Genomic DNA, 27,152 nt, shown 5'->3' with positions numbered 1-27,152 from the left:
TATTTACTGAGAGGAAAAATAATCAAACATCAAATTTCCACTGGCAGTTTCATCACAAAAACATAATTTGAAAATGGTATAAACAATCTTCCTAGATAGATAGATAGATAGATAGATGGATAGAAATTAGACCTAACTACACTGTAAGATAAACACTTGACCTAATTAAACAAATTCACTTCACAGATGTAAATTCATACACGACACTAACATTTACATATGATTTACATGTGATGATTATACATGATAATGTGCTCTTTTATAAATGCAGATGGCAAACATGCAGCCATGCTCATATGCATATGTGCTCATAATGTCAAGAAATGCTCAAAAGAAACTGCAAGCAGACAGCAGCAGCAAAAACCCCCCCCCCAAAAACCCACTCAATTAATGTTGGTATTAATAATATCTATCACTGTTCATTTAGTCCAGTGTGTGATGAAAGAAAAAAGCAAACCAGGATTATCCATTGCTCACTTCTGCAGTTCATCAAATGTAATGAAATCCAACAGGCCAGATAACACTGTACTGCTTCGTGGGGGGGGGGGGAATTATTCATCATCTTGTATTTAACCTGGCTCCTACTGTCTGTTAATATTCTCATATTCAGGGAATGCACAGACTGAGATGGTGGTTGGACCCTGTGAGACCCTGCAGATGGGACAGCTTGTGCCATACTGTGGGCCGTCACATCCAGACGGTAAAATGTCACAAAAATGTCAGGGGAAACCCAGTTGGCTTCATAGCAGATACTCCTCAGTGATACACCATTGAACAACACCAAAGAAAAGGCCAAACTCCCCTACACTCAAGTGCTATCACAGACTGCATATTGGCTCTGTGGCCATTAGTCAGACACTGGTTCAGTATTTTATTTGCCTGTTTCTCAAGACTTAAGTCTATCACAAGCAGAGTTGTGTATTTATTGGAGAGTAGTGCACATTTATTGGGAAAAACAAAGCCATGGGCTCCAGATATTTCGATATTAACATTGACAGAGGACTGCTCTTTGCAATCAGTCCATGGCTTTAAAGGGGTGTTAAATAATCTATGACCTTTATAGGACCAGCAGGAATTGCAACCAATTTGGCAGGACTTGCCTTCTCCTCCAAGTCCCTGGCACAGAACCAACCTCCACCCTTCTGCCTCCCCTGAGCGACAGCAGCCTGCAACTGACACAAACTACAAAGCTGCATTTTCAAAAAGGGGACAAATGTGCTCTCTGATGAGAGCAGAGATCCAGCACAAATGTCTCTTTTAAAGAGGTGTTATGGTAGAATGCAAAATATGGGAATAATAATAATATTGTTTGACCAGTTCAGTTTATTTACACTATTATATGACAATTTCAAATAAACACGTACGATGCACAGGGGTAGGCAAAACGCCTCTGGGCTTAAATGGGAGTCTGCTCCTAAAAGTCGATAAGACAAGTGTATAAACAACTGAAATAATATGAAAGAAAATGAGGATGCACATGCAACACTTTAAAGAAATTCTATTAACTAAAACAGAAAACAAACATATTGACTGACTTCAGTTTAATTAAAGGCAGCATAATAGAAAAACAATCAGAGGCATGACCATAAGTAAAGAAAACAAACATAATATAGTTTGAAAAAAACTATAGCTGCGTAGAAAATAGTAATTCTAAACTGTATACCGTACACTGCATACTCATCATCAGATTGTTTCAGCAGTTAGTATACTAGTATACTATATAAAATGAGCATGCTTTACCATTTAAACTAACAGGAAATTATAATATATGTGCAACAGATGTCAATCAAACGGCCACTTTGATATGACACTTGCAATTAATGAAATCAAATGTAATCAAAATGTTTTCCTAAGTTGTAAGTTGTTTTTTTGTTCATTTGTTTGCTTGTTTTCTAAGATCTTTCTGGAGCTTTAGTTTCTCCCAGGTGCGAGCTCAAGCTGTCGAGTACAAACAAATCTTGAATGCTGATTCTTTAAAGTGAACCGCCTCTACTGAATCACCAGTCACTGAGCGAACCAGTAGCTTTCAGCAGTGGAGCTTGACCCACTGGTGACTGAAAGCACCGCTGTGATTCACAGTACATTACTTTCTCGTTAAAAAGCTGATTAAAAGACCATGAAAGCCACAGAAACAATCATAATCAGATAAGTCTGTCATAAATAATGGGCTGCTGAGCTATTAACCTTACATGTAGCAGTTACAGGCTGGTTTTAGACAGAATAACTGACAGTGTCAGGTTGAACATACTACTGTCCAGTCTGAATCAGCCCTGACAGCATGGGCAGTGATGTGTTCACTTGATGTTGTATGTACTGAGACACCTTTGTAAGGAGATACAATTATTTAGCATTAAAAAAGGTGCATTCAATAGTCAGCTGTACTTAGTCTGCATGCTGTCTGAAGTTTGAGTTTACTCCATTCACTCTACATACTAAAATCATGTTTAGCATTAGCCTGCGTCTGTTATGGATATAGGAAACGCTGTAAGAGTCTTCACGTGTGCTAGCTGCTCTATGAGACTCTATAGGTAAATGCTAACATCCACACGCTAACGTGCACACTGACATGCTAACAGGCTAATGTTCAGCAGTTGTTTTTTTGTTTTTTTTATATCATGGTCACCATCTTAGTTAAGCATGTTAGCATGCTAATATATGCTAGTTAGCTCTAAAATCAGTACAGTACAGCTGAATATAGAGGGAGTATAATTGTTTTCCAGGTGCGCTATTTGGTTATAAACAAGGGTGGCCAGATGTCCCCATTTTCTGAGCAAAGTCCACGTTTTTGGTGGCCTGTCCCTCGCTGGAGCTATCCCCAGAAATGTACCCATTTTTAACTGTGAGGTAAAAACAGATGTCTGGCTTTGTACTTGTTTTGGCCAACAGAGGAGGCTGGCTGTTAGCTATAACTTTAGAAATGAAACTAAAACCATCAAAATATATTTATCCAATCATTGTATTCATATTTATTTTTTTTTTTGTCTCTAGGCAGAGAAAACATACACAAAGCTCCCCTGCCGGAACTTGAAAAAGATTTTATATTGGAAGAAGTGAAGAAGAAGTTGCCCGACTGTCTGTAATGGACTTCACGTGAAAATATTCACAACCTGGAATACTTTATTAACAAAACTTTTAATTCTTTTGATCTGTAGACCCTTACAAACTAAATATAAATAATAAGGAATACACAGACAATCAGACTTCACAACTGCTTCAAAGGTAGGGAGTTATTTTTATCAGTCGTTTCATACATGAAACTGGGACTATCCCCCTTTTTATTTTATAAATTTAAACATTAGATATTTTAAGGATATATTGACTGCTGAACTGTAATTGTCCCTGGTTTTCATTTCAGAAATCTGGTCACCTTATCATAAGCCAATATAACTTCATATTTTGGCCTGATGGCTGCGCTAGATTATGGAAAAGTCAAGGCCTCTAGGCTGCATGGGTATCAAACTCAGCGACAATCCACTCAGCAATCTTTGAGATGTTTCTGTCTAGACCAAAATGGTGGTTCGACAGACAAACGTCCCTATATTAACACAACTATGGTTATAAATCCACCTAGGTGCTCCCACACTTTAATTCAAAAGTTCAGTCTGAAAACCGATGTAGTATGTAACCCAGATCATGTATTTTTTGGTTTTCTGTCTTACTATTCAAAGGCTAAATGGCATACAGCTAAGTGTGCAGAATATCCTCTATATGTATTCGACTGTTATTTCCAACACCTTGGGCAACAAAAAGACATCTGTGCTACAGACTTTATTTAGGTTTAAACAGTGAAGATTAGGACACGACACCTTTGTGTGCTGTGAGTGTGGAGCGTTAGGAGCTCATCCCAGCGGTATTTGTTGATTAGCATGTGAGCCAACTGGATTCTCCCTCATTATCTAACGAGCTAATTACAAACTAATTATTCCAAGGCAGCCAGGTTAGCGCATCAACTTTGCAAAGTTGTGAAATTGATAGAGACAATGCAGCAGTGAGGGGCAATCATTATAATTGATTGTGTAGCTGTTTGTATAGTTGAGAAAGAAAGAGAGTCTGAACCTCAGGAAAACTGGCATGTCTTAAATTAGAAAACAATCTATACTGCAAAGAAAATAAGTGCCCCCAAAATTAACAAATCTAATAAGAAATCAGTTTGTTAACAGCTTTAATTCGAGTTATTCACTCAATAACTGTATTTTTGAGAAAAGATACAGAAGGTTAAAAATAACACACTCAGCACATTTGAGGGAATTTGGCATAAGACAATGTAAAGTCTTTATTGGCAATAAATAAAGCAAATTGCAATGATACAGAAAAATGATTTCACATAAAAAATAAGAAAGAAATCCTTCAATGCTCTTCTCGATTTCAACAACATCAATATCACAATCTCAAACCATCAAAAACAATTTAAGGCCTAAGGCTCTCCAGTGTTTGGCAGGACACTAAGAGCTGGGTGTTACAGTCCTTTACGGCTGTGCTTTTAATCTGAAAATTGGATTTGTAGTCCTTTATGGTTTGTAGTTCTGTAGTTGCTGGTAGAAGCCGGGGTTGGGGCGAATTGAGGGCCTCACCGACTTCACCTGGCTGTATGCGTCATCAAACGATAGCGCCTCCCTCAGCATCAGGTAGCCAATGGCAATGGAGGAAGAGCGTGACACGCCAGCGTTACAGTGGACCAGCACCACACCACCCTATGGAGAGAGAAAATGACTGACCTTGTACTTACAGATAAACGGCCTAAATTAGCTGCTTTTGTTGTGTTACGTATTTGTATCAGTTTATTGCCGAGTGAAACAAGATCCAAAACAAACAGTGTACAGCTCCTATAAAATGACCTGAATTCATTGTATGAATGTTAATATTGGATTTTATTTTGATTTTAAGGTCCATAGTTTCCTGTGTTTCATAATTAGTGTTGATCCATAATAAGATATATTTTTGGTTTTAATAACCAAAAACCATCTCAATGTAGTTTTACATCTCCTCTCTCAGGCTTCTCTCTGGAGCTTTAGTAACAACAGGTCGATGAGCCAATCAGAAGAGAGGAGGCTCTGAGCCTCTCTTCTGATTGGTTGACTGTTTGCTGAGTGATCCAATATAAATATAGCAGATTTCAGGTAAAAACACTCAGAGAAACCAAATCCTGCAAGGCTGAATGGTGGGTCCAGGTGGGCGAGGCTTGGGGCATGTCTGAGAGTGGTGACTTGTTTGTTGTGACATCACAAAGTTACAGATGTCCTGCTGACTCGTTTTAAGGCTCAGTTTCTGAATACAGGCTGTTTGCATTTTCTCTGCGGACTGAGTCTTTGATACTTTCACAGTATTAAAATAGAACCTAGACCTGATCTATAATCAAACTACACATGGACACAGACCTTTAGACTATATGAGACCTTTAACTGCTGGTGTTGGTGCATTTGCAGCCATTCAGGCAACAGTTTCTTGACATATCTGTAGTTCCTTTCACATATTGGAACATAGTGTTGGTGTCAGAAATTCTGGATATCTGCAATTTGGAATTACAAGTCAGAAGCTGATTTCTTCTCCCATTCGGATGTGACATGTCATAAAAGAGAACGGTTCTGTAATCTAGTCATGCTGGGAAAAGAGAAGAAACATGGATTTGTCTGATCTTAAAATTATGTTCCCTAAGCTATGCTGCAACTAAATAATATGGTTAATTTTAATTAACCTGTTATGAGGTATGAGATTAACAGCAAACTAACAGCTTTAGCCGTTTACCACACAAGGGTTTACCAGATTAAAAGTGCAATTACAAAAAAACCCCAATTTTTCTAGTCCCAGTTGTACAATTTTATCTGCTGAGATTTCTGCTGCCACTCCAATAAAACGGAGGTAAAAGGATTTTCATTTGTTGTGTTCAAAAAGTCTCTGCCAGAAGCAATGCCATGGTTACTGTAGATAATCCACAGACCTCACTGTGAACAGTAGTCATAGAGACTACTTTCTACAGAGAGAAATACTTGAAAACGCAAACAAAATTCTACTGAACTCCACAGTAATGTGGTTGTAGCATGAGTTTCAGAGCATTTCTGAACATTAAATTATGCACAAGGGCAGATAACATCAATGTTTTTTAATGAGTGTGGCGTTAGCTTTGTTGACATGACATCAGGTCAAGAATTCAAGGCCTCAAGAGTCATTTCACCGTCTTTTTCCTCTTGAAAATCTGCAATTTCCGACTTTCCAACATCCTTGAAAGCAGCATTAGACAGAGCGTGTAGAGCAAGAATAAATCTGTCTGTGTCTGTGGCTGCGCGCCTGTGTGTTTGTGCATGTCAAAATTTTGTGATATGATTAATATTAATGTGGATGTAATTATTTTACTGCCTAGAGTGCCTGGCTGGAAATTTTTTAAATTCCAGCCACATCTTTAGACAATGCGTGCAGGCCCACGGCTCGGCGCTGAAGCTCGGCATATTGACACATTTGTCTCTTTTATTCAACATGGAGCCTCCCCATCACAGAGTACAGTCTCTTTCTCAGGCTGAAATGGAGCGGAACAGAAACTGTAATTTTACATGATTTTTATACATGATTTTATATGTCAATCAGCGCCCATTGAGGGACAGAAGATTGAAATTGGCTCAACACACATACAGCGCTTTGGATGCTGGAACTGACATGTTCATCACTGCTTCCCTTTTCGAGATATATGAGATATAATTGAATCACATACAGAAAATGATATCAGTCTTTTATAAGTTTCTATCAATCAAAGAGGTTTCTCTGCTGCTTTGCTATATTTGTGCTGGCGTCTGCAGTCAGCACGGTTACATATCAGGTCTTGTTTTCCTTCTTATAGAAAAAAAAACAAAAAAAACAAAAACAAAATATAAAACTTCTACAGACTGAAAATTGCCTGAGCTAGATAATCCATCACAGCAAACATGGAGACTTAATTTGGTTTTGTCAGAGTTTCTTGTTTTGCTGTTATTTCATTGCGCTCGAGTTGAGTGTTTTCATATCAGTGCTCACATCACATTATGTTCTGCTTACGGTCAATCTCCAGACGCACACACACAAACACACACACACACACACACACACACACACACACACACACACACACACACACACAGGAAGAAATGCCAGGAAATAATCTCTTTAGAAAGTATTGCATCCAGCACGTGAGGGAAAAACTAAAGTGTAAGCAGAGAACATTTTGACTTTCAACATGAAATGACCCCAGCGTGGTCTTTTAATAGGTATTCTGACCACCCACCTTGCCTTTGTGCTGAGTTACAGATAACTGACTGCTAGATGTGTGTAAATGCATCACAGTCAGGTAGCAGAATAGCTGTGTGTGCACACTGACATGTTAAATTAGCCGGCAGATGTAAAAGGAGGAATTTTCAGGCTGCGGGAGCCTCCTGAGAGAAAGTAGTTCCAGAAATGTTTAAACAGATTTGATGCATTTTTTACCAGGTAAAACCATGAAACTCTATCGTGGGTGTTTGTCTGCGTCTTATATTTATGTGTCTGCGTCTGCCAGTAATGGAAAATGACTAAGAACATTTAGTAGAAGTAGAACTTGAAGATATTTGTACTTCACTTGGATATATCAGTTGCATGCTGGTTCATACTCCTACTTCACCACATTTCAGATGGAAATATTGTTTATTTTTAACCCCCTGCATTTATCTGATGGCTGTATTTACTAGTTACTTGTCAAATTAGCATTTTGGAAAACCTATAATAATCATAAAATATGATGCAGTGTAATGCAGTTAGGTCTAAGGGCATTTCCTCGATTTCTACATTATTTCTTAAATTCAGCTTTTAAAGGTTTACTTGCATATAACATGATACCCAAGTGTTTTATATCACCATTTGCAGAGCAGTCTCAGCTCTCTCTATAATGAGGCCATGTTTGTCATACAGCACTGTGCAAAGAGATAATTTGGCCCGAACGCTGGAAGATTGAAGCCTAGTTTTTTTTACTTCAAATATTTTTTTATATATTTATCTTTACTGTTGTGGATTATTTGTTTTGGTGCTTGAAATGGGTTTAAGAGAGTCTGTAGGTTCATAAAATGGTGCAACATGTGAGTATGATAGTAGATAAATGGATAATAAATTAGTCGTAGTGTTGTCTGTCACAATACTTTAAATTTTAGAGGCTATGAGTCGCGTATGATCTCGTAAGAATATGTCAAGGAAAGTGGAGAGTCTACAGAATGTTTACTATTTTAATATTTAATATTTCTATGGTGTATGATCGCAAAGATGTCATCAACCTCAGAGGGTTAATTAAAATATTCAGCAATAGTTAGCAAGAAGCTAAAATCACTTTGACAAACTACAACATTAAAAGGCCATTAAAAGCATCAGAATTATGTATATTAATCCAAATATATGCAGACTGCATAAACACATAACACTGACAGTGACCTTTAATTTGAAAGTTTTAGTTACACTTGGCTGATAATAGTGATCATTCTGACTTAAAGGAATCATTTCAAATTTTGGGAACCTCGTTTATTCGCTCTCTTGCAGAGAGTTAGATGACAAGATGAACCACTCTCGTGTCTGTATGGTAAATATGAAGCGACAGCCAGCAGCTGATCGGCTTAGTTTAGCATAGACGCCGCTACAAACAGCTAGCCTGCAGCTCTCTCCAAAGGCCACAAAATCCACCTGCCAGCAACTCTAAAGCTCTATAAATAATGTGTTGTATCCTGTTTGTTTGTCTGTACAAAAACCGATATGTCAAAACAACAATTTGAAGTGTTATGGGGGTTTATGTGCTGAACTATTTCTTGGCCAGGACCAGTTGCAAGCTAATTTAGCGGATAAGCACATTTCCCAAAATGTAGAATCCAAGAATCTACTTGTAGAGGAGTATTTCACATTACGTTTCTACTTCAAGTGAATGATTTAAATACTGTCTACACGTCTGTCAGCTGTCAATGAGATGATCAGATGCTAATCGTGTGTGTGTGTGTGTGTGTGTGTGTGTGTGTGTGTGTACCTGTTCTCGAGCCTGATCAATGAAGGAGCTGCATTCCCCAAGATATGAAGTGATGTCGGTGTCCGGGAGGTCCAGGATCTGGAGCGTCTTATACGCCAGCTGATCTGGGAACAGGTTATTGACTCCATAGGCCACATTTAACACATGAGACACCTGACACATACAAAGACAAAAGGAGAGGAGGGTTGACACGTGAAACTCCTTGAGCAGATGACCCTTGAGAATTGACTTGTTTTAAATGCTGTTTTCGCGTCAGCAGGAGAGACAGAGAGAGAGGGAGCGAGATGTACTCTGTCTGTCAGCCATATCGATGACATGACACAACCTGAATGTGAGAGTGAGGACAAAAAGACGGAGCGAGGGAGAAAAAAGAAGGTTGACAGGCAAGATGGGGGGGGAAGAGAGATGAAGAGTGAGCGAGAGGGAGGAAAAGAGGGAGAGGAGGAAAAACGAGAAAGAAGACAGATGGCTCCTATTCATTATGCAGTATCTGTCTACTCTCACTTAAATTTAGTTCTCTCCTCCTCTGCATCTCAGCATCGTACTCGTGTCCTGCCTTTGTTTGTAACATCTAACCAACCACGAATCGATCCTGCTGTATTAACAGGTACAACCGCACTGTTGCACCGGGTGACATGTGCTGCCCTGTCCCCCGGATTCACTCACCAGAGAACCAAATGTGTATTAATCCACCACTGAAAATAGACCCCAACAAATGCACCATTTCCTAATGTTTGAGCAACGTTTACTTAAAACTACAATGGCACCTTTAAAAAACACTATACTGTGTATTTGTGAGCTGTTTTTAAAGATTTATAATTATAAAAATGTAAAATGACAGCAGCTTTTCTCTTTAATAAGAAGACAGGATGGTATACAACATATTTCATCTCTAATTGAACATGTTTTCATGTACACCAGTTTCCTAGTCACGATTACGCTTGTGGAAAATCTCTCTGAAATAAAAAGTGTATATGTCTTGACTTCCGCATTGCAGATGATGCTTTTTTTTTTTTGTTGCTCTTTTCATCCATTACTAAAGATTAGATTGAGAAGTTAAATCCAGCGGAGTGGCAAATGCAGCAGAGTTCAGACAGCCAGAAACCAAAGTGGGTTTATCCTCAACTCGAGGAGGTAAGTCAGCCGACACAGAAATGTGTATATGATGTGTTTAACGTGTGGAAGAGTCAAACTCAAACTAGCACTGATGCAGATGATCAGAAACCTGGATAATAGAAGAATCATGCAAACAGGGAGATGAATAACCAGGTTTTAAACACCGTATCCCATATATGATAAAACCTAAATAAAACCTCACAGCTGGGATACTAATGTGCATGTAAACGTCTTCATTGACTGCACTGACTGTCTTGATTAGGGATTTAATTTCCTCACAAAGTACACCTTTGCTATTGAGGCCATTTCAGTCCGATACCATTAAATCTTTGTAAATATTTCACTAGCAAGAGCTGGTTTTTATAAAGTGTCCTTTGGGCCTGCTGTCAAGTCTCCTGAGCTTTAACAGCTACCTGAAAACGTCTGCTCGGTGCGGTTATTAGACAGTCAAGGTTTCATCCCAGAAACAGGAAGTGAAGATATTTGTAATCTCTCCAATTCATCATCCGGAGACTGCACAGGCAGCAATATGCTCGTGCCCGGGAGCAGCCACTGCAGAGAGGAGTAGTCACATTTCTCTGATGTGGAGAAGCAGCGCTGAGACTTACTGTAATCATTTACTCCCTCTACTGAGCTAAACTGTCACTGCATGAGTCATGAAGCCCCTCTGGCTGCTGGCTGGTTTGTTGCTGACCCGCAGGAAGGCACACCTACGTGGCCGCCTCTAATCTCATGTCACTACACATACGATCGCAGCGAGGCAAGGGCACGCCCGCTCTATTGATCCCTCTGTACTGACCTTATGTCTCTGCAGGGTGTCAATGTCGTGGGCTGCATCCTGAGAAGCTGCAAAGACAGAGACGACGTGATGAGGAGACGGACAGGAGGGCAAGATTTTACTATTTAAGAAAAGCTTCCTTTACATGAGAAACAACATTTTCCACTTATTATACTTCATTCATCTGCACAGTAGTGTCAGTGTTACCACGATGATGGCAGTGCTGCTGGCCTTGTGAAAAAAATGTTGTTAATCAATTAATCATTTATCAAACCAAAATGCCAAATATTCTCTTGTTCCAGCTTCTAAAATGTTTGGATTAACTGTGTTTCTGTATTTTTTTAAATATCATTTCAGACTGTTGGTTGAACAAAACAAATGATTCCGATATAAACAAACACTATAAATATATTATAAATATTCATTTATATGTCATTGTGGTGTGGTGTTGTGTTGTCAGGGTGAAATGTAGAGCTTAGATGTTTCCTCATGTTTTTGGGATGTTTTGTGTAAAGCAACTGTCTAGCTTTGTGTCAAATTGTTTGTGTTTCTGTGATGTTTTTATTCTACTTCATGTGAAAACGGACTGTAGCACTGAGCCCAAGACAAATTTCACTTTGGGGACATTAAAGTTTTCTCTAACTCTAAACCAGGGAACAATCAGTGCCTTATAAAGAGAACAATCTGACACTGTAAATACAGATTTGTTAAGACAGTCAATTCGGGGGCTCCCTGGAAGCTGAGATCAAATCCAGCCCGGGCCCTTTGCTGCATGCCATGTCTTTCCTATCTCTCTCACTGCATCTGTCATAATAAGAGCAAAAAAAAAAAAAAGACAGAAAGTAATGCCCCAAAAAATAAAGCAGTCAGTATAGTGGTGTGAAACTTCAGCAGCCGAAAGCAAAATCCGCAAGATATCAGCACCTATATCACTTAGGAAGGAAACCCTGTCTGCAACACCAAGGAGGGGAGATATCAGTCAGCAGAAACCAACAAGAAAATGGCTTAAAGTTACAGAAAAAAAAGCAGAAAGAGGAATCAAATGATTTGTATAGTAGCACAAGACGAAAGGCTTTTAAAAAAAAAAACTGCTGAAATAAACATCCAATATTATCTACAGCTGCAGAGAAGATGATTTTCATGAAAAGAGGGAGCAAAGGCGTCTTTGATGACAACAGCCTTCATAACAGCAAGAGTTGGAATGACTGTTGCAGCAGGTCAAAGACTAATGGAGGAAATAAAATGAGAGGACTGTGCAGCAAGTCGGCCTGAATGACTGTGCCAGTTGAGAAAAGCAGATAATCATTGAAGGAGACAGTTAAAACAGAACGAGCAACAGTCCCTTTCAATTTGTCAAATAACTCCTCATGAAGAGAGCAGCGGTAGCTTTCAATAGCAGGAGCTGGATAATTATGTGAAAGAGACATATGGGCAGGAAACAGGGTATGATCGCGGGGCTTCCTCCAGATTTCCACAGTGGATACTCCGCAGCAGCTCACCGCCTTCAAACGTAGGAAATACGCACTCTTTGCTTTAGCCAAGCCACTTTCACATAATGCCAAATTCATGGGGTTCAGACGTAAATCTAAATCCAAAGGATAGAGCGTCTTTGGAAATAAGCCAGCTCCGGCACATAGGCCTCATCAGTGTCAAGGGGAAAGATTTAAACTGACACATCTGTGAAATGACGCAAGAATGCCAGGATATTTTAAATACAAGTAAGACACGGGACCAAATTCAGTTAAACAAGAGAAGCCGTATCTTTCTTTTTTTTTTCAATCGCAAATATTCTTTAAATTCTATATTTAGAAATAAAACTATACATCTGTTAACATTTGGCTTTTTAGTGCCTTGATTGAATTTTCCTGTGGGTTCCACCTACTGTAGGTTTTCAGATCAGGTGAAAGAAACTTCTTCTAAAATTGACTGAATTATCTAAAAAGAAAGACTTTATTGTTACATGCACAGAACAAGATCCGCTGTTTATAGAGGCTTTTCCTACCAGGATGAAAAGATTGCTCCCACGATTATATCTGTATGGTAAAATAAGCTGGTTAGCTTAGCTTAGCATGACTTAGCAAGACTGGAAAGTGTCTCCTGGCTGTAGCTTCATATTTGCTCTACAGACATGGGAGTGACAATGTTTAATTATTCCTTGAAAACAAGTTGACATTTCAGAGACATGGTTTTCATTGGACAGTGACAATATGCTTTATTAAGTTATTAAGTTTAGTCATTCATAAATTCCGCTGTGAACAGCTCAGTCTATCAGTCTGGTTTATATTAATCTGTGATGCCGGTGCTGATCATATCAGTGTGCACGTCAAAATAATAATCACAGCTGGAATTTACCAAAGAATGGCAGAATATTATGCTGTATATACAAGAGATATTTAAATCACACTATATTGCTCTCACTCCAGTCTCGTCTCACAGGGCATATACACATGATATAACAACTGTGACAAGAGCATCAGATAAAATGCTGCTTGCCGAGTTGAGCGATTCCCTGAAATGGGCTCGGACTAAAGGACAAAAAACAGGAGGCATTCCCAAACAGTATTGGAGAAGCTTGTCAGGAAAAGGTAGTTTAATCCAAACCTCTCAAAGAGCTGATCCCATAATGTGTCATAGCAAGTCACCATGGACGTGGTGCAAGACACCTAAAGAAAAGGTGGAGCTGTTCCAGTGATTGATTAGCCCGTACAGCGGTTTGATGCTGTTACAGCCGAAGTGAAGCACTGTGTGGAAAATGAGTCACCTCTGTTGAGCCTAGCAGATGTAATATTTCATTGATCTCCGCTGAGAAATTCTCCCCTTGATTCTCTCCAGGAGGGAGGTCAAAGGGCGGCGTTAGCTACAGAAGTGAACGGCACCCCGGAGCTGCGAGGGGATTCAATGTCAGGCCCAAGGACACTTCAGCAGGACGGATACGCGCTGACGTGAGGGGTTGTCAGGCGGCGTCCTCCTGCTGCACTGCAGGAACACCACGCTCCCTGAGACGAATTTAAACTATGACACTGATTTATTCGTGATTAGGAATTTATTTATTTATTTATCATTAGGACCACAACCGTGACCCGGTGCCTCTGAGGACTGAGGCGCTATGAAACTAATATTGTCTGGAAACTTAACACCTCACAAGCTCCACTGAGGCTTTCCAACTGAAACTGACACTGTGCGGCCATTAGCATGTCACAACATCTGTCTGTGTAAAATGGGCTTCAAGGGTGAAAGTTAGTTCAAATTAAACACTATTGGAGACTTATTATTATTATTATTATTATTATGGTTAGCTGGAAGTCGTGGCAGAATAGGAGCAGCAGTAGTAGAAGTAGTAATGTTGGTCAATATACGATTATTATCATGAGACCAAAGCTCTGTTAAAAGCTAACAAGTGAACCTCGAGTTTTGAGTGTTTTATCACAGATACTTACAAGTACTTGTAATTACGGCGACTTTAAATCAAGATTATAACCATATTTTAGAGGCCTGCCTCGAGGCCTTCTAGCTCCGGCTATGAGTCATATACAATCTCGCAAGAATTTGAAACAGAAAGTGGAGAGTTTGCAGATTTTAACAACATTCAAACAATATTTCTGCGCGCTATCATTGCAAAGATATTAATTGAAACATCTGTCGACCTCAGAGGATTAAATGAGAAACATTACATGGGACCAGGAGTGGGGTTAACTTTGTCAAAGGTGGAAAAAGTGATGCAAAATGGATGCATTGAAACCTCCAGGTCCGTTAAAACTGACTTGTTTTCTCCCTGCAACACCTTCCTTCATGGCAGTATTAGTACAATACACTAGTAGTAGTAGTAGTACTAGTAGTAGTAGTAGTAGATGTAGTAGTAGAAACAGTTACCCAGCAGCAGAAAGGGTCTAACGACACCAACTTGAAGGTCCAGACTTTTATCTTCTACAAATCCACATCCACTTCCCTCCTCCAGCTCTTCCACCTGCTCCATCGCTCCCTCTCCTCCGTCACTCCTCCTCTCCAGCAGCTTCCTGCCTGTCACCGTGGTAACATGCGTGCACTGCTTCTTCAGACGGTTTCTGGAGAATCCGTGGATCTCCTGAGCCAGCGAATGCATCACAGCAGCTGAAACAACCTGAAGCCCACAGCGGGCAGCATGAGGTTAGACACACAGAAATCAGGAGGCTTCATTTATATCCAGTCATGAAGAGGTAAATAAAATAAAACAACCACCAAAACATACCAAACTAACTTTTGTCTCTTTCAGTGGAACGGTAATTTCTAAGAATTCAACACTGTTTTCTTGACAACACTTTCATGGTACACAGTTTGATGACAACCTAAAAGGTGAACCTAAGTGGGTAAACTTTACCTTTTGGTGCATTTACTCTTAACTAACCAATGTAAAAAAGAGGGAAAATTTGCATTGAAAAGTGGCCATGAAAGTTTTTAACATAGTGGCCACTGGAGGAAGGTTTACCCAGGTACTGTAACTAAGTGCAATTTTGAAGTATTTATACCTTTGTATTACTTTATAGGCTACTACTAGTCCTCAACATTTCAGAGGTAAATATTTTACTTTTTACTGCACTACATCCATCATCAACAAATGGATTATGATGACGATTATAGCTACCCAGCAGTGTGTAAAGTAATTAAATAGTAGCTTCATCTTTACCAGCTGTAATATTAAAGTAATGTACACATTAACGCATCATTAATTACAATCCACTAATATAATGTACATATTTCTGAGTGGTCGATCCTGCTTTTACGTTTTCTTTTTACTTTTGTGGTATTACTACTTTTACTGAGCACGTTTTCCACCGCTGATAATGGCTGATTCTTGTCATTTTAGTTTTCCTGCTTCGTAAACCCACCTGGTCTAAATGATTTGAATTCAAGCAAAATCCGTCGGAGCTTTCAGTCTACACAGCATACAATCGTACGTAACTCCTGCGTGCGTTTTTATTTCAGGATTAAACTGTATGAGAAACAGTGACAACCACCGCAGCGACAATAAAAGCTTCAACATTGACCCAACAGCTGAGTCGGAAGCTGCGTCAACAACATGATGCGTTCGGGGACTCTGAGTAAAATAGTAAATCATCCGCGTTCATTATATTTTCATTTATTTATTTATTAATTCACATACCAAAAAAAGCTGATTCTGATTTACTCTGAATCAGAATCAGATTCTGATTTGACCCCAACTCAGAATCAGATTCTGATTTGAACATTAGAATCAGATTCTGATTCGACTCTAATTCAGCATGAGATTCTGTTTGAGCCTGATCAAGAATCAGATTCTGATTGACCCGGTTTCCAAATCAGATTCTGATTTAACCTAAATCAGAAATAGGTTATGATGTACATTTGGGTTCTTATTTGACTCTAATTAAGAATCAGAATCTGGGATTTTACTATTAACGTGGGACCCCTGAACGCAGCGGGAGCCAGCCTCGTTGTGAAAACCAGGACAACTCCTCATCCCTGTGACCGAAAAAACAGGCAGGGAGACGGTGGGGTGGAGTACAGGAAGCCGCTATCCCTGAGTAGCTGAACATGGGCGAAATCTAATAACTACACCAATCACTGCTTCTTTTTTTCCTTCCCTTCGGAACTAGAGGCTGCGGGAGAGCTGTGATATTTATTTTTTTTCCTGGATTGAATCGGAGATTTAACCGAACAGCGAGAAGATGTCTCGGGGAGTGATCCAGCCCAGCCAGCAGAAACTGGCAGAAAAACTCACCATCCTCAACGACAGAGGCATCGGGATGTTGACCCGTGTTTACAATATCAAAAAGGTTCGCACACACACGCACAGTTTTATCCTCATTAACCACACAGGACTGTTAACAGATCCATCAGATAAATGGATAGTATCTGCACCTGCATCCCAAACGACTGTCAGTATTAACGCTAGTAAGACCGTATGAATGCTTGATTAGCTAGCGCCGACTGTACTCTGACGTCTAGAATAATTATCTCTGACATTTTCTGTATTATCCGCTGTTAATAATATAATTTAAACAGGTAAATACGCGTCTGTAGACACCTAAATTATCCTAAATGTTTTCCCCTGGAAGCAGGATGTGGGCACTGTTAGCCACAAGCTATCGGTTAGCTTGCGGTAAAGTTGCCCATTGGTTTTACAATGTAAACTGATTTTTGGTTGGATTAAAAACACACGTATACGCTTGTTGTGAACCGTATGGCAAATGTGTGTTAAACAGAAACCATAGCCAAAGCTGAAGCTGTCAAATTAAGCTCCTGAAACCTTCAGGCCTGCAGTGGCGTTAGTAGCTGCTAGCTACCGTCTGCTGCCGTTAATGGCGGCGGCTGCTGGCTAAAGCTACCAGTCGGGCGTCGTCTCTGCTCCACGAATACACCAACACACCAAAACACCAAACCACGAATACAACCACAGCCTGATACTTACGACTATTAGCTCTGAACAGTAAATTGTATACAACCTAACTTTGTTTTTTCTTTTTCTTGGTCAAACTTGCAGCTAGCTACACTTAGCCTGCTCCTCAATTATTACAATATAAAGCGAAAGTAGAGGCATTTAATTGTCGGTTAATTTGTCCTTTATTCGATTAATCACTAACTTTAGCCACTGGTCTAATATACAAACAAATATCCATTATAAGTTATCAGCAGTGGTGGAAAGTAACAAAGTACATTTACTCAAGTACTCTACTTAAGTAATATATTGAGGTACTTGTGCTTTACTTGACTATTTCTATTTTGTCTTATTTTATACTTTGACTCCATAATATTTTAGAGGGAAATTCTGTATGTACACAGAAGGCTTTACATAAAAAGCATATGACAAATTAATAAAATTAAAAAGATAAAGCTGTGATTTACAAAGGTAAAACAGTGTCTGGTTGGGGGCCCCTTGTCATGTTTCTGATGTCTGTGAATTATTAGCAGTTCCACCAAAAGACAATTCATCTTTCAGCTTCTTAAATCCTTTTATTTAAATAACAGAGGCCCTATGAGATGAAAACCACCAGACTAAACTAGCTACTCGTATGTATGTAAAATAGTTAAATGTATGTCCATGTCAACCAGCTACAGCGGTAGACATTTGCATCAGTAATAGCTAATAATGTCACATATACCAGTATATCAGTCACAGGGGACATTTTACAGCAGAATGAGTACTTTTACTTTTGATACTTTAAGTACATTTAGCTGATAATACTCTTGTACTCTTACTTTTTTAAATGCTGGAGTTTTACTTGTAATTAAGTTTTTTTTTTTTTTTTTTTTTTTTTTTTTTTTTTTACATTCTATTGGTATTTTTACTTGAGTAGAAGATCTGAATACTTCTTCCACCACTGGTATTAGAATTCAATATCATGACTAAAAACTGACCAACAGTCATAAAACCGGAGAAAAACAGGGGCACGTTTTAATTTGCACACCCTGGATATATCTAGCAGGGTTTTGTCACTTTATTTGATAAGTGATAAATAGTTTTAGCTGATGAAAAGTGGAACCCATGATGGACTTGGTCAGTTAATTAGGGAATTGATTGATTAACTAATTGCTTCACCACAAATACTTAGAATAACTTAGATACTCATTTCACACATAATAACAATAGACACAGTGATTTTAAAATATAACAAAAATATATTTATTAATGTTACTCTTATATGTGTTGCTCAAATGTTACACTAATGATTTGTGTGTGGGAGGAAAAGAGTACTGGGTCTGTTTGTGTGCGACGAGCCTTTGTGCTTGGGTGTGTATGATGACTTACAAAAAGAGGGAGTGAGTGAAAGAGGTCAGTCATATCCTACCAGAGTTTGAGAGAATACAGAGTAGAAGTTAAACTCTCTGAAAGCCCACAGTGTTTCCTATTTATTGGCATTTGAGTGTAGCAGTTATTTCTAAAGCAGTAGGAGTTATGTTGGTGCTCTGAAGGCACCTCGATTCTGTTATCATCAGATAATTTGATTCTCAATTAAAATTGCGAGATATAAGCATAAAAACAACATAGTATACATGTTAACTTTTTACCTGCTGTTATCAACATATTTGTTTTTATTCTCAGTAGAAGTTATAAGACAGTATAAACAGTCAGATCATAGAGATTATGCTGCTGATTACTCTTCTTAATACGCCCTTCCTTTCCTCCTTCCTTCCTTCCTTTTTCTTTCTGTCTGTCCCATCATCTTCATATCTATCCTGATCTGCGTCACCATAAGGCTTCTCAACATATCCACCCTGAAATGCTGTTCATATGTGTTTTTTTTTTTGTTTTTTTTTGTTTTTTTTAAGTTTTCTTTACCTTGTGATATTAGCAAACTTTCCAGCATCCAATAACAGCTGCATCCCAAAGGCAGAAATGAACGAACCGGGACAGTGATCTGTGATACAGTCAGTGGGTTCATTCTGACGTTGGATTTTAGCACACACACACTATCAATCTGGACACTAGTTTAATCACGTAATTTCTGAAACTCCCCCAAGAAAAATTCCCTGATGAAGTGCTCTCAAAGTTGTCTTTAATTTCTCATGAGTAGCTTTATCATGTTTCTTAATGAAAGCACAGGTGACAGACTTGGTTGTTTCGTTTCTGCCTTTGGGAGAGAGCGATCCATGCTCACTAATGGTAATGGCCATCATCTAAGATCACAACAATGTTCTTCTCCATTTTAAGTATATTCACCCATTACACACCAATGACTAGCTGCAGTGAACCTTAAAATCTGTTCCTGTTTCCGTGACAGTCACCCTTTATTAATCTTGGCTGAGAGGCATTCAAGTTTTTGTTTGCTGTGCTTATCTTTCAGCCAGTGGACCTTCTAACATCATATTTTGTCTTGCACACAGCGCTTACATGTATTTGTTTTCCTTAACTTTGCCTATACTCAGGTAACCACCATAGTCTCCTAAGCTAGTATGCAGTTAGTAAAAAGTACACCTTTTCAAGACTATAGTTAAAAAGCAGGAGAGACTCTGAGTGTAAGGGGTTAACGCAGTGAAATGTCTTTAGCAGCTAGGCTGGATGTTCTCTAAATACAAGCAGGTAGGATCAACTTTAGCATTGGCTGTATCCACAGGAGGGATATAACAACCTGAACACCCGTATATTAAGATGTAGTTTAGTGTTATAGCCCCACAACAGGTACCACCCTTATGATGCCTGTGTTTAGTTTTTCTTTAGACTTGATAAAGTGTTCATTTTTAGACTGAAGCTTGTTTTGCTTTATTCAAATGATCGTTTTACATTTTTACAAAAGTAGGTAAGTTAAACAAATGTCTCCCTGACACAATCCCAGTTAAAACAGGGTCTTCTAAACTTTACAAAGGTTCTGTTTAATGAAGGGTTTTGCATGTGAGTGCATTATATTTTATAGGAGTTAATCTACTCAGTGAATATAAACAGGTTTCAAGAGGGAAATCCAGAAATCACACTTGCTTACACACCCATGGAGCTTTTTATTATGAACACCTGTATGCCTGCTCACTCATGCACTTATCCAACCAGCCAATCATGTTGCAGCAGTGCAATGCATATTATCATGCAGATACAGGTCAGGAGCTTCAGGTAATGTGGGAGGTGGGGCGGGGGTGTGTGTGATCTCAGTTACTTTGACCGTGGCATGATTGTTGGTGACAGACTTCTGAAACTGCTGATCTCCTGAAGAAGTTCATCAGATGGAAACACCTTGTTGATGAGAAAGGTCGGAGGAGAATAACCATTCGACCCTTGAGGTTCTACCACAGCTGAAGACCATGTTGGGTTCCACTCCTGTCAGCCAGGAACAGAAATCTCAGACTGGCGTAGGCTCACCAAAAACTTGAAGACCGTTGAAGACTGGAAAAAAATGTAGCCTGGTCTAATCAATCTCGATTTTTGCAGAGGCACGCAGATGGTAGGGTCAGAATTTGGCATCAACAGCATAAATCCATGGACCCAACTTGCCTTGTGTCAACAGTCCAGGCAGATTGTGGTGGTGTGATGGTGTGGGGAACATTTTCTTGGCTTTGGGCGCCTCAATACGAATCACTAACAGTTTGAATGACACAGTCTGAGTATTGTTGCCGACCATGTGCATTCCTTTATGACCACACTTTACCATCTTCTAATGGCTACTTCCAGTGTTGCTAATGCTCCATGAAGATAAAGTCGTCTCAAGCTGGTTTTATGAACATGACAGTGAGTTCAGTGAACTTGAAGAATCTTGAAGGAATGTGTCCGACATCTTGTGGAATCCATGCCACGAAGAACTGAGGCTGTTTTTACCCAGTATTCATATGGAGTTCCTAATAAAGTGATCAGAGAGCGATAATAAGTATAATTTAGTATACCACTGTTCTTGCCTATGGCTGGAGACTCTCAGCAGGTCTTACAGAAGAGGATATTGCCCTTTTCTCCACTGTGTGGTTTGAGTGAGAGGAGGATTTTTCTTTTTTTACTGGCTGTGTGGTGCCAATATTTTATACTGCTTTTTTCTGCTTACCTACTAGAGCTGTTTTCTGATTAACCAAATCAGCTTTTTTTTCTTTTTGGATTACCCAGAATACACTGGAAAGTGTAGCCTGGTCATTGGTTTACCTACAGTAGCCCAGAAGTCACATATGAATAATTACAGGTTGACATTTGATGAAGGGCACCCCTGATTACCCGGGGCATTTTTACTCCTCGTTTGTAATTTTGAGGGCATTTTATGAGCTGTCAAGGGCAAATTGCCTGACACCCCCATTAATTTCTCATGGTCTTCATGGCATGCTCCTCTGGGGAAAATGTAGCACATTTAGTATTATTATTTATTATTTAATTTATTTGATTTGAAGAGACCTAATTCAGTTTGAGCGACTTGGGTAACAAATGGTCAGTCGTGCCTGTGAGAGCTGTGAGTGTGCAGGTTTTCATTGAGCGTGAAGACTTGACCAGTTGCTTAGTCTCTGCTTTCTGGTTGAATGTGCTGCATCAGTGAAATCACTGGTTGTAATGTTTGGTTTGGATGAAAACCTGCAGACTCACCCTGGCATCACTGCACATCTGTGGTTTAAATGGAAGCAGACCTCTAAATGTGTACCATGTGCCAAAATGTTTGCAAAGAGGTTTCCTTTTTTCATCAGTACTCAATAATGCACCATGACTATGCATAAATGCATACACTTAAATAGAGAGTAGTTTCTATTATGTAATACGTACTATTAGAAAAACTGAATTGAGTCAATCTTTCATCATTGGTTTAAAGAAGAGCCGGTTATTCACTGGAAAAGTCGATGTTAAATATGCTGCAGAAAAGGATCAAATGATGGCAATTTTTCTTCTAAATTTGCCTCTTAATGCGTTCAGGGGAAATTATGTGGGTAAAATATAACGACTGCAGTTTTAACACTTCACCCGTTCTGTGTCACTGTCTGTTTTCCTTAACTACTCTTGTGCCTCTTTTTTTCTTCTACTTCCCAAGAAGACGGTCAACAACCAATCAACATTGTGTATTTAATTGTGTTAATGCTTCATTAGAATGGTCATACAATCATTTAAAGTAAACTGTTAATGACCTGGTAATTTTCTACTCTAAACATCTGTCAAGACTGTATGTCATTATAACATAATAAAAGTTGTGTTGTGCATCAACAGAGGTGACCAGCAACATTATTTCTCTGTAACAATACGGCAAATAAATCCAATATAATGTTACTTACTTGCTTGAACTGCCTCATCATGGGTTGTAATCACCCAGGGATCCTGTAAAGGCACGGACACACTTTTCAAGTCTGTGGACGGCTGCAGACTTTTCTCCAGTCGTGCGGACGTGCAAGCAGCCCCATTCATACTACACCTGACGGTTTGTGTCAGTTTGGCGTTCCATGCAAGCGCATTTCCTGATCCACACTCGTCTCCAGTCGGTGGCCGTAATGCACCACAGAGGAGAACAAGAGGAAGGCCAAAAGAGTAAAATATAATGTGCAATCGTTTAATGAGAATAACAGTTCAACACCATTTGGCTTTTTTGTATTGTTTCAAAGAAGAATCATATAAATGTGGGTAACGGCGGATCTCCCTGCACAACTTCTCTTTAACACAGGAGTCCATTTTGTCACCCGGTCCATGCGCAGTCGGCACACTTCGTAAGCGTGGACTCATTGCTGCAAGTGTCCCAACTGCACATTAGCTGGAAAACACACATGGACGTTGACTTTGGAGAGAGACTGTGTGAGGAGGTTTGTTGCTACCCTCGCCTCTGCAATTCATCTTTTAAAAGAACACAAAGACAACCAAATGTGTCGTTATTCTTCTTGCATGGGTGGAGCCATTTTGATTTGATTCGTCGTGCACATACGTGTTATATGTAGACGACGATCTACTGTGCATGTATGGAACGCATCCTCCAAGAGGAATATGAATGAATAAGTTACATGTCCATGGTGTGAACAGCTGTCCACAGCAGGCCCAAACTTTTCACTGTTTATAGTGGAAAGAAAGAATTTTATAATGATATTCAAGGAAACGGTATTGAATGTGGATCGGTCACATCTGTCTTGGTGCATTTTTTACTTGAGAGACGAGACAAAACCAACAGTTTGTTATACATATATTTATATTAGTCTAAACTAATCTATAATAATATTTTCATAACACATTAAAAATAGCTACAGATTTTGAACAAAATACCATAGAATACTTGGCAGTTACAATTAGATGATTTTCTGTTGATCTATTAACTGACTAATCATTGCAGCACTAGTTGTGGGTGGACAAACTATGTAATGGAGACACTCTTTCTAAAATACCTGAAACCGAGCTTGGCATTGTGCTGTACGGCAGTTTCTTGTTTCTTATAGGCCCAATTACAGTATACACTGATACTGATCGATATAAAAAAACCACCAATATACTGACGAGGCAGATTTATCGGTCTAGCTCTACATAGAATTAGCAGAATCGTTATTAACCACCCAAGACGGAAGCAGTCGACACCATTTTTGCTCTGTTTCACAGAACCACAACATTTTTTTTTCTTGAGCCATACATAGATTTCTGTGTCCAAAAATAAGTGAGTTGTGTTGCTACACATCGGTGTGACTATGAAATGATAAATTGAAACATGTATCCGATTATCAGGAGCAATGAAGCGCCCGGTGCTTCAACGATGAGGGAGCACTGTATTGTCAGTTACTAGGCAACAGCCATGGAGCAGAAATGTGGAGCAAATATCGCAGGCAGTGAAAACAGCAGGGACCAAACTTTGTGTTCATTCTGTTCTGTACAAGACAGTGGAGCCGCTGACAGCCGGAGTGTCAGCCATATTATTTCAGCACATTTCCACAGTCTTAAAATGGATGTGTAATTTTCAATGTGTCCAAGTGCGTAGGTAGGGATACCACACCTTGCATTACTTTCAAGACAGCGTGCGTTAAAACAAGTGTTAATACTGTCACATGTTGGCGCAGCATGTGTTGTTTTTGTATGTGTTGTGTTGAAAAGAAATTCCACAATGGCTATCCCTAACTGAAATCTCAGATATGCAGAAAACACCTGTGTGGAAGCAGCTGTGACATGCATGTGTGTGTGAGTGTGTGTGTGTGTGAGTTTGTGAGCGAGTGTGTGTGCACCAGTGATCCAGCAGTTTGTCTGGGTGGGCTCTTTGTTTTGATTTCTTCTCTTCTTCTCTCCGTTCCAATGCTTCCCCCCTCTCCTATGCAGCAAGGACAAGTTTGGAAGGTTTGCAAAGTTTATCACCTTCCACTGATGAAACCCCCTTCCCCTTCACCCTTCCTCAGCTCCCTCCTCTTCCTCCTTCCCTCCCCCTCCCCTCCTCCTGCTCCTGGCTACCTGTACTGATCTGTTGGTCCTCTCCTTTGTGCCTCACTCGTCTTCATGTTTGAATCTGTAATGCTGAGAGCAAAGCTGGGCTCCATTCACTGTCAAGTTATTTCCAACCCACAAGAACCCACAATTCAGTGTAATTCATTTAATTTATGATGCAGTATTCACATGCACTTTGCTTTTCTGTCAAACTAGATAAATAAAAAAAAAAAAAAAAACTAGATTTGACACTCCAGAAATAAGTCAATTAACACATTAAGTCTTCACTTATGAATATGGCATCTAAATATGCCAGTAGTGAATATTTAAATCCACAGGACCTTTAGTACCTTCTCCCAGTACCACAGTACCTTGCGCCATGTTCAATTTGATGATCACAAATATAGAAAATATTAAATTAAGATACTTGTTTTCATGAACCATATAAATGTTATGAATTGATTCGTAAGTAGGTTAAATATAGTTCATCTGGACTATATTTACTACTCTATTAGAAGCCACCAATTAATGGCTGTTTAACCACTGCTGTTATTGTCTTTGATTTGTGAAGAAAGTCTTCCTCATTAATTAACTGATTTGGCAGTGGATGTATAGTTGCATCATCCCAGTAAACATATAGATATTCAGGGAGAGGACAAGTGCAGTAATGCTGACAAATGCAAAAGGATGAGTGAAGATTAAGTGTTGGACTTCCAGCAGGCAGTCCAGGAAGTCTGCCAGCTCTTAGCAGGTTGTAGTGGCTCTCGAGTGGTTCTCTTTCTAATCACGTGAGCCTGTCCATTCTTTGGATTTTTTTTTTTTTTTTTTTTTTCGTTTTGCAGCAGTTAATCCCTCCTTGTGAAAATGAGAGCGCTCACACAGTGAGGAATGACAGACAAAAACAAATTCATCACAGCGAGTTGTTTTTTTTTTTTTTGTATGGTTTACTGGGACTTTGAATCATTGCTGAAAAGGCACCATGGGGTGTTTAAATATTTCATCCAGTAATTAGCAGCCGTAATTAGTTTTCAGATGTAGGTTTCCCCGGCCCAGTGCTATCTATTCCAGAGTCCCCTGCCATATGTTGGTCAATGTGGGGACCCTTCGAGAAGCTCAGCTGTTAATTGCTACCCAGAGTGGAGAAACGATGGTGGAGGCGAGACTAAGGTCTGTTCTGGTATCCAGGCAACAGCTCCCTTACTCCTCCCTGACCACTACTGAATCTCAGCTTATTCCCATGCCCCGTCCCTTCATTCACTGCGCCCTTCCTTCCTTCCATCCATCCTTCCATCAGCCCCCACCCCACCCAAACCCAGCCAGCCAGCTTATTGCACTAGCCACCACCACCACTAATGGACAGTGCCATGCCATACAAATGAACGAAAATGATTCTGTTCTTCTGAAAGTAAAATAAATAATAATAATTAGTAACCTAGCTGAATGTAAATCAGCTGATGAGACGCTGTAATGGTGTGGCTTTATCTTGAAATATTAAGCCAGGTCTCTAGTATATGCTAGTATGATTTAAAAAATCAATTTTGAAGGTTTTGCATGTTTTAGCCCATTAATAACTCATGTATAACTATAACTTTACATTACTACCAATCATGAGTCAAAGCATAGGTGTTTACGTCAAATGTTTGTCAATGTGTTGTTAATTTCCTCTCTCTCTGTGTCAGAATCATGTCACTGTTTCCTGTAATGCAGTTCTCAGTGATGGTATTCCTGTTTGTTGCTTTCAAGTGCGTGTAGGAATATTTGAAACCCAACATTTAAGAGTCAGCTGCTGTACAGCATCACATCCACAAACCGAAAATCAAACCAGAAGAAAGACAGATGATAAGAATACTGTGAATTTAATAGTCTCTTGCATTATGAAATGCCTTTTTATAATGCAAGAAACCCACCTTAATGTCAGAAGGAAGTCTGTTGAAGAACCTCTGGACGACAACAGAGAAAAACTGTCACCTTTTTTAGTTTTGAGTTTGGGCTAAAACATGGAAAAGCACTTGTACAGGCTCTTCAGCCAGTATACCAATGTTAACTGGACAGTGTTTTTTACTCCGCAGTTCCCCGGCGTGAGTCAAAGGGTAACTACATTTTAGTGGCCAATGTCTAGAGACTAGTCTGTTGTTGTAGGACAAGGCTAGTGGTGTGTTGTCATCAGATGAGCATTAGCAAAACCAAAAAAATCAAGGCTTGTGCTTTTGCAATTGCATGGATTTCACAGTCGCATCTTGATTCCTTGTTTCTCAGTAAATATTCAGTCTGCCTCTCGCACACCTAAACAGTTTTTATTCGGCCGGTGGCTGTCGAGCCGACACCTAACGGCCGTGACGGAGAGAACTGATGGAAATCTGGTCAGGTGTGAGAGAAGCAGCCGCAAGGAAACAAGCTGAGACTCAAGGTCCAGTCTGTGTCATTGATGGATATTGACATCATGTCGGTGTTGTGTGTTTTCTCTGTGTCAAATTCCCCACCCACCCACC

At 39.5% G+C, this 27,152-nt stretch overlaps 2 protein-coding genes across 3 annotated transcripts in view; one reads left to right on the top strand and one right to left on the bottom strand.

Annotated features, from left to right (window-relative positions):
- Positions 1-4,244: 4,244 nt before the first annotated feature.
- Positions 4,245-15,930, bottom strand: LOC111644579 (dual specificity protein phosphatase 19). Its single transcript, XM_023393490.2, has 5 exons — positions 15,752-15,930; positions 14,760-15,006; positions 10,911-10,957; positions 8,996-9,148; positions 4,245-4,691 (listed from the first exon to the last, which is right to left on the bottom strand). Exons 2-5 carry the CDS (start codon positions 14,986-14,988, stop codon positions 4,509-4,511), a joined length of 612 nt encoding a protein of 203 aa, XP_023249258.1. The 5' UTR covers positions 14,989-15,006; positions 15,752-15,930; the 3' UTR covers positions 4,245-4,508.
- A 425-nt stretch (positions 15,931-16,355) lies between these two features.
- The window catches only part of nckap1 (NCK-associated protein 1), a 33,200-nt gene continuing 22,403 nt past the window's right edge, over positions 16,356-27,152 (top strand). For both annotated transcript variants that reach the window (XM_023393517.2, XM_023393516.2), the window contains exon 1: positions 16,356-16,678. In XM_023393517.2, coding sequence (XP_023249285.1) covers positions 16,571-16,678 — 108 coding nt within the window. In that variant the 5' untranslated portion in view covers positions 16,356-16,570. The remainder of the gene's footprint in view (positions 16,679-27,152) is intronic.

The sequence above is a fragment of the Seriola lalandi genome, unplaced genomic scaffold, assembly GCF_002814215.2.
Source record: "Seriola lalandi dorsalis isolate HSWRI2012SDOR001 ecotype SW California unplaced genomic scaffold, Sedor1 jcf7180002054937, whole genome shotgun sequence".
Lineage (NCBI taxonomy): Eukaryota > Metazoa > Chordata > Actinopteri > Carangiformes > Carangidae > Seriola > Seriola lalandi.
The sequence above is the reverse complement of the archived record's forward strand: the minus strand, read 5'-3'. Positions and strand labels throughout refer to the sequence as shown.

Bases quoted from the DNA above. Each gene is read 5' to 3' on its own strand.
- LOC111644579 (XM_023393490.2), bottom strand. From the start codon at position 14,988: ATGCATTCGCTGGCTCAGGAGATCCACGGATTCTCCAGAAACCGTCTG. The intron at 10,958-14,759 runs GTAACTGTTTCT...CTGTCTTTGCAG, and splicing joins TAGACCCTTTCTGCTGCTGG to CTTCTCAGGATGCAGCCCAC. The intron at 9,149-10,910 runs GTCAGTACAGAG...TGTATGTGTCAG, and splicing joins ACACCCTGCAGAGACATAAG to GTGTCTCATGTGTTAAATGT.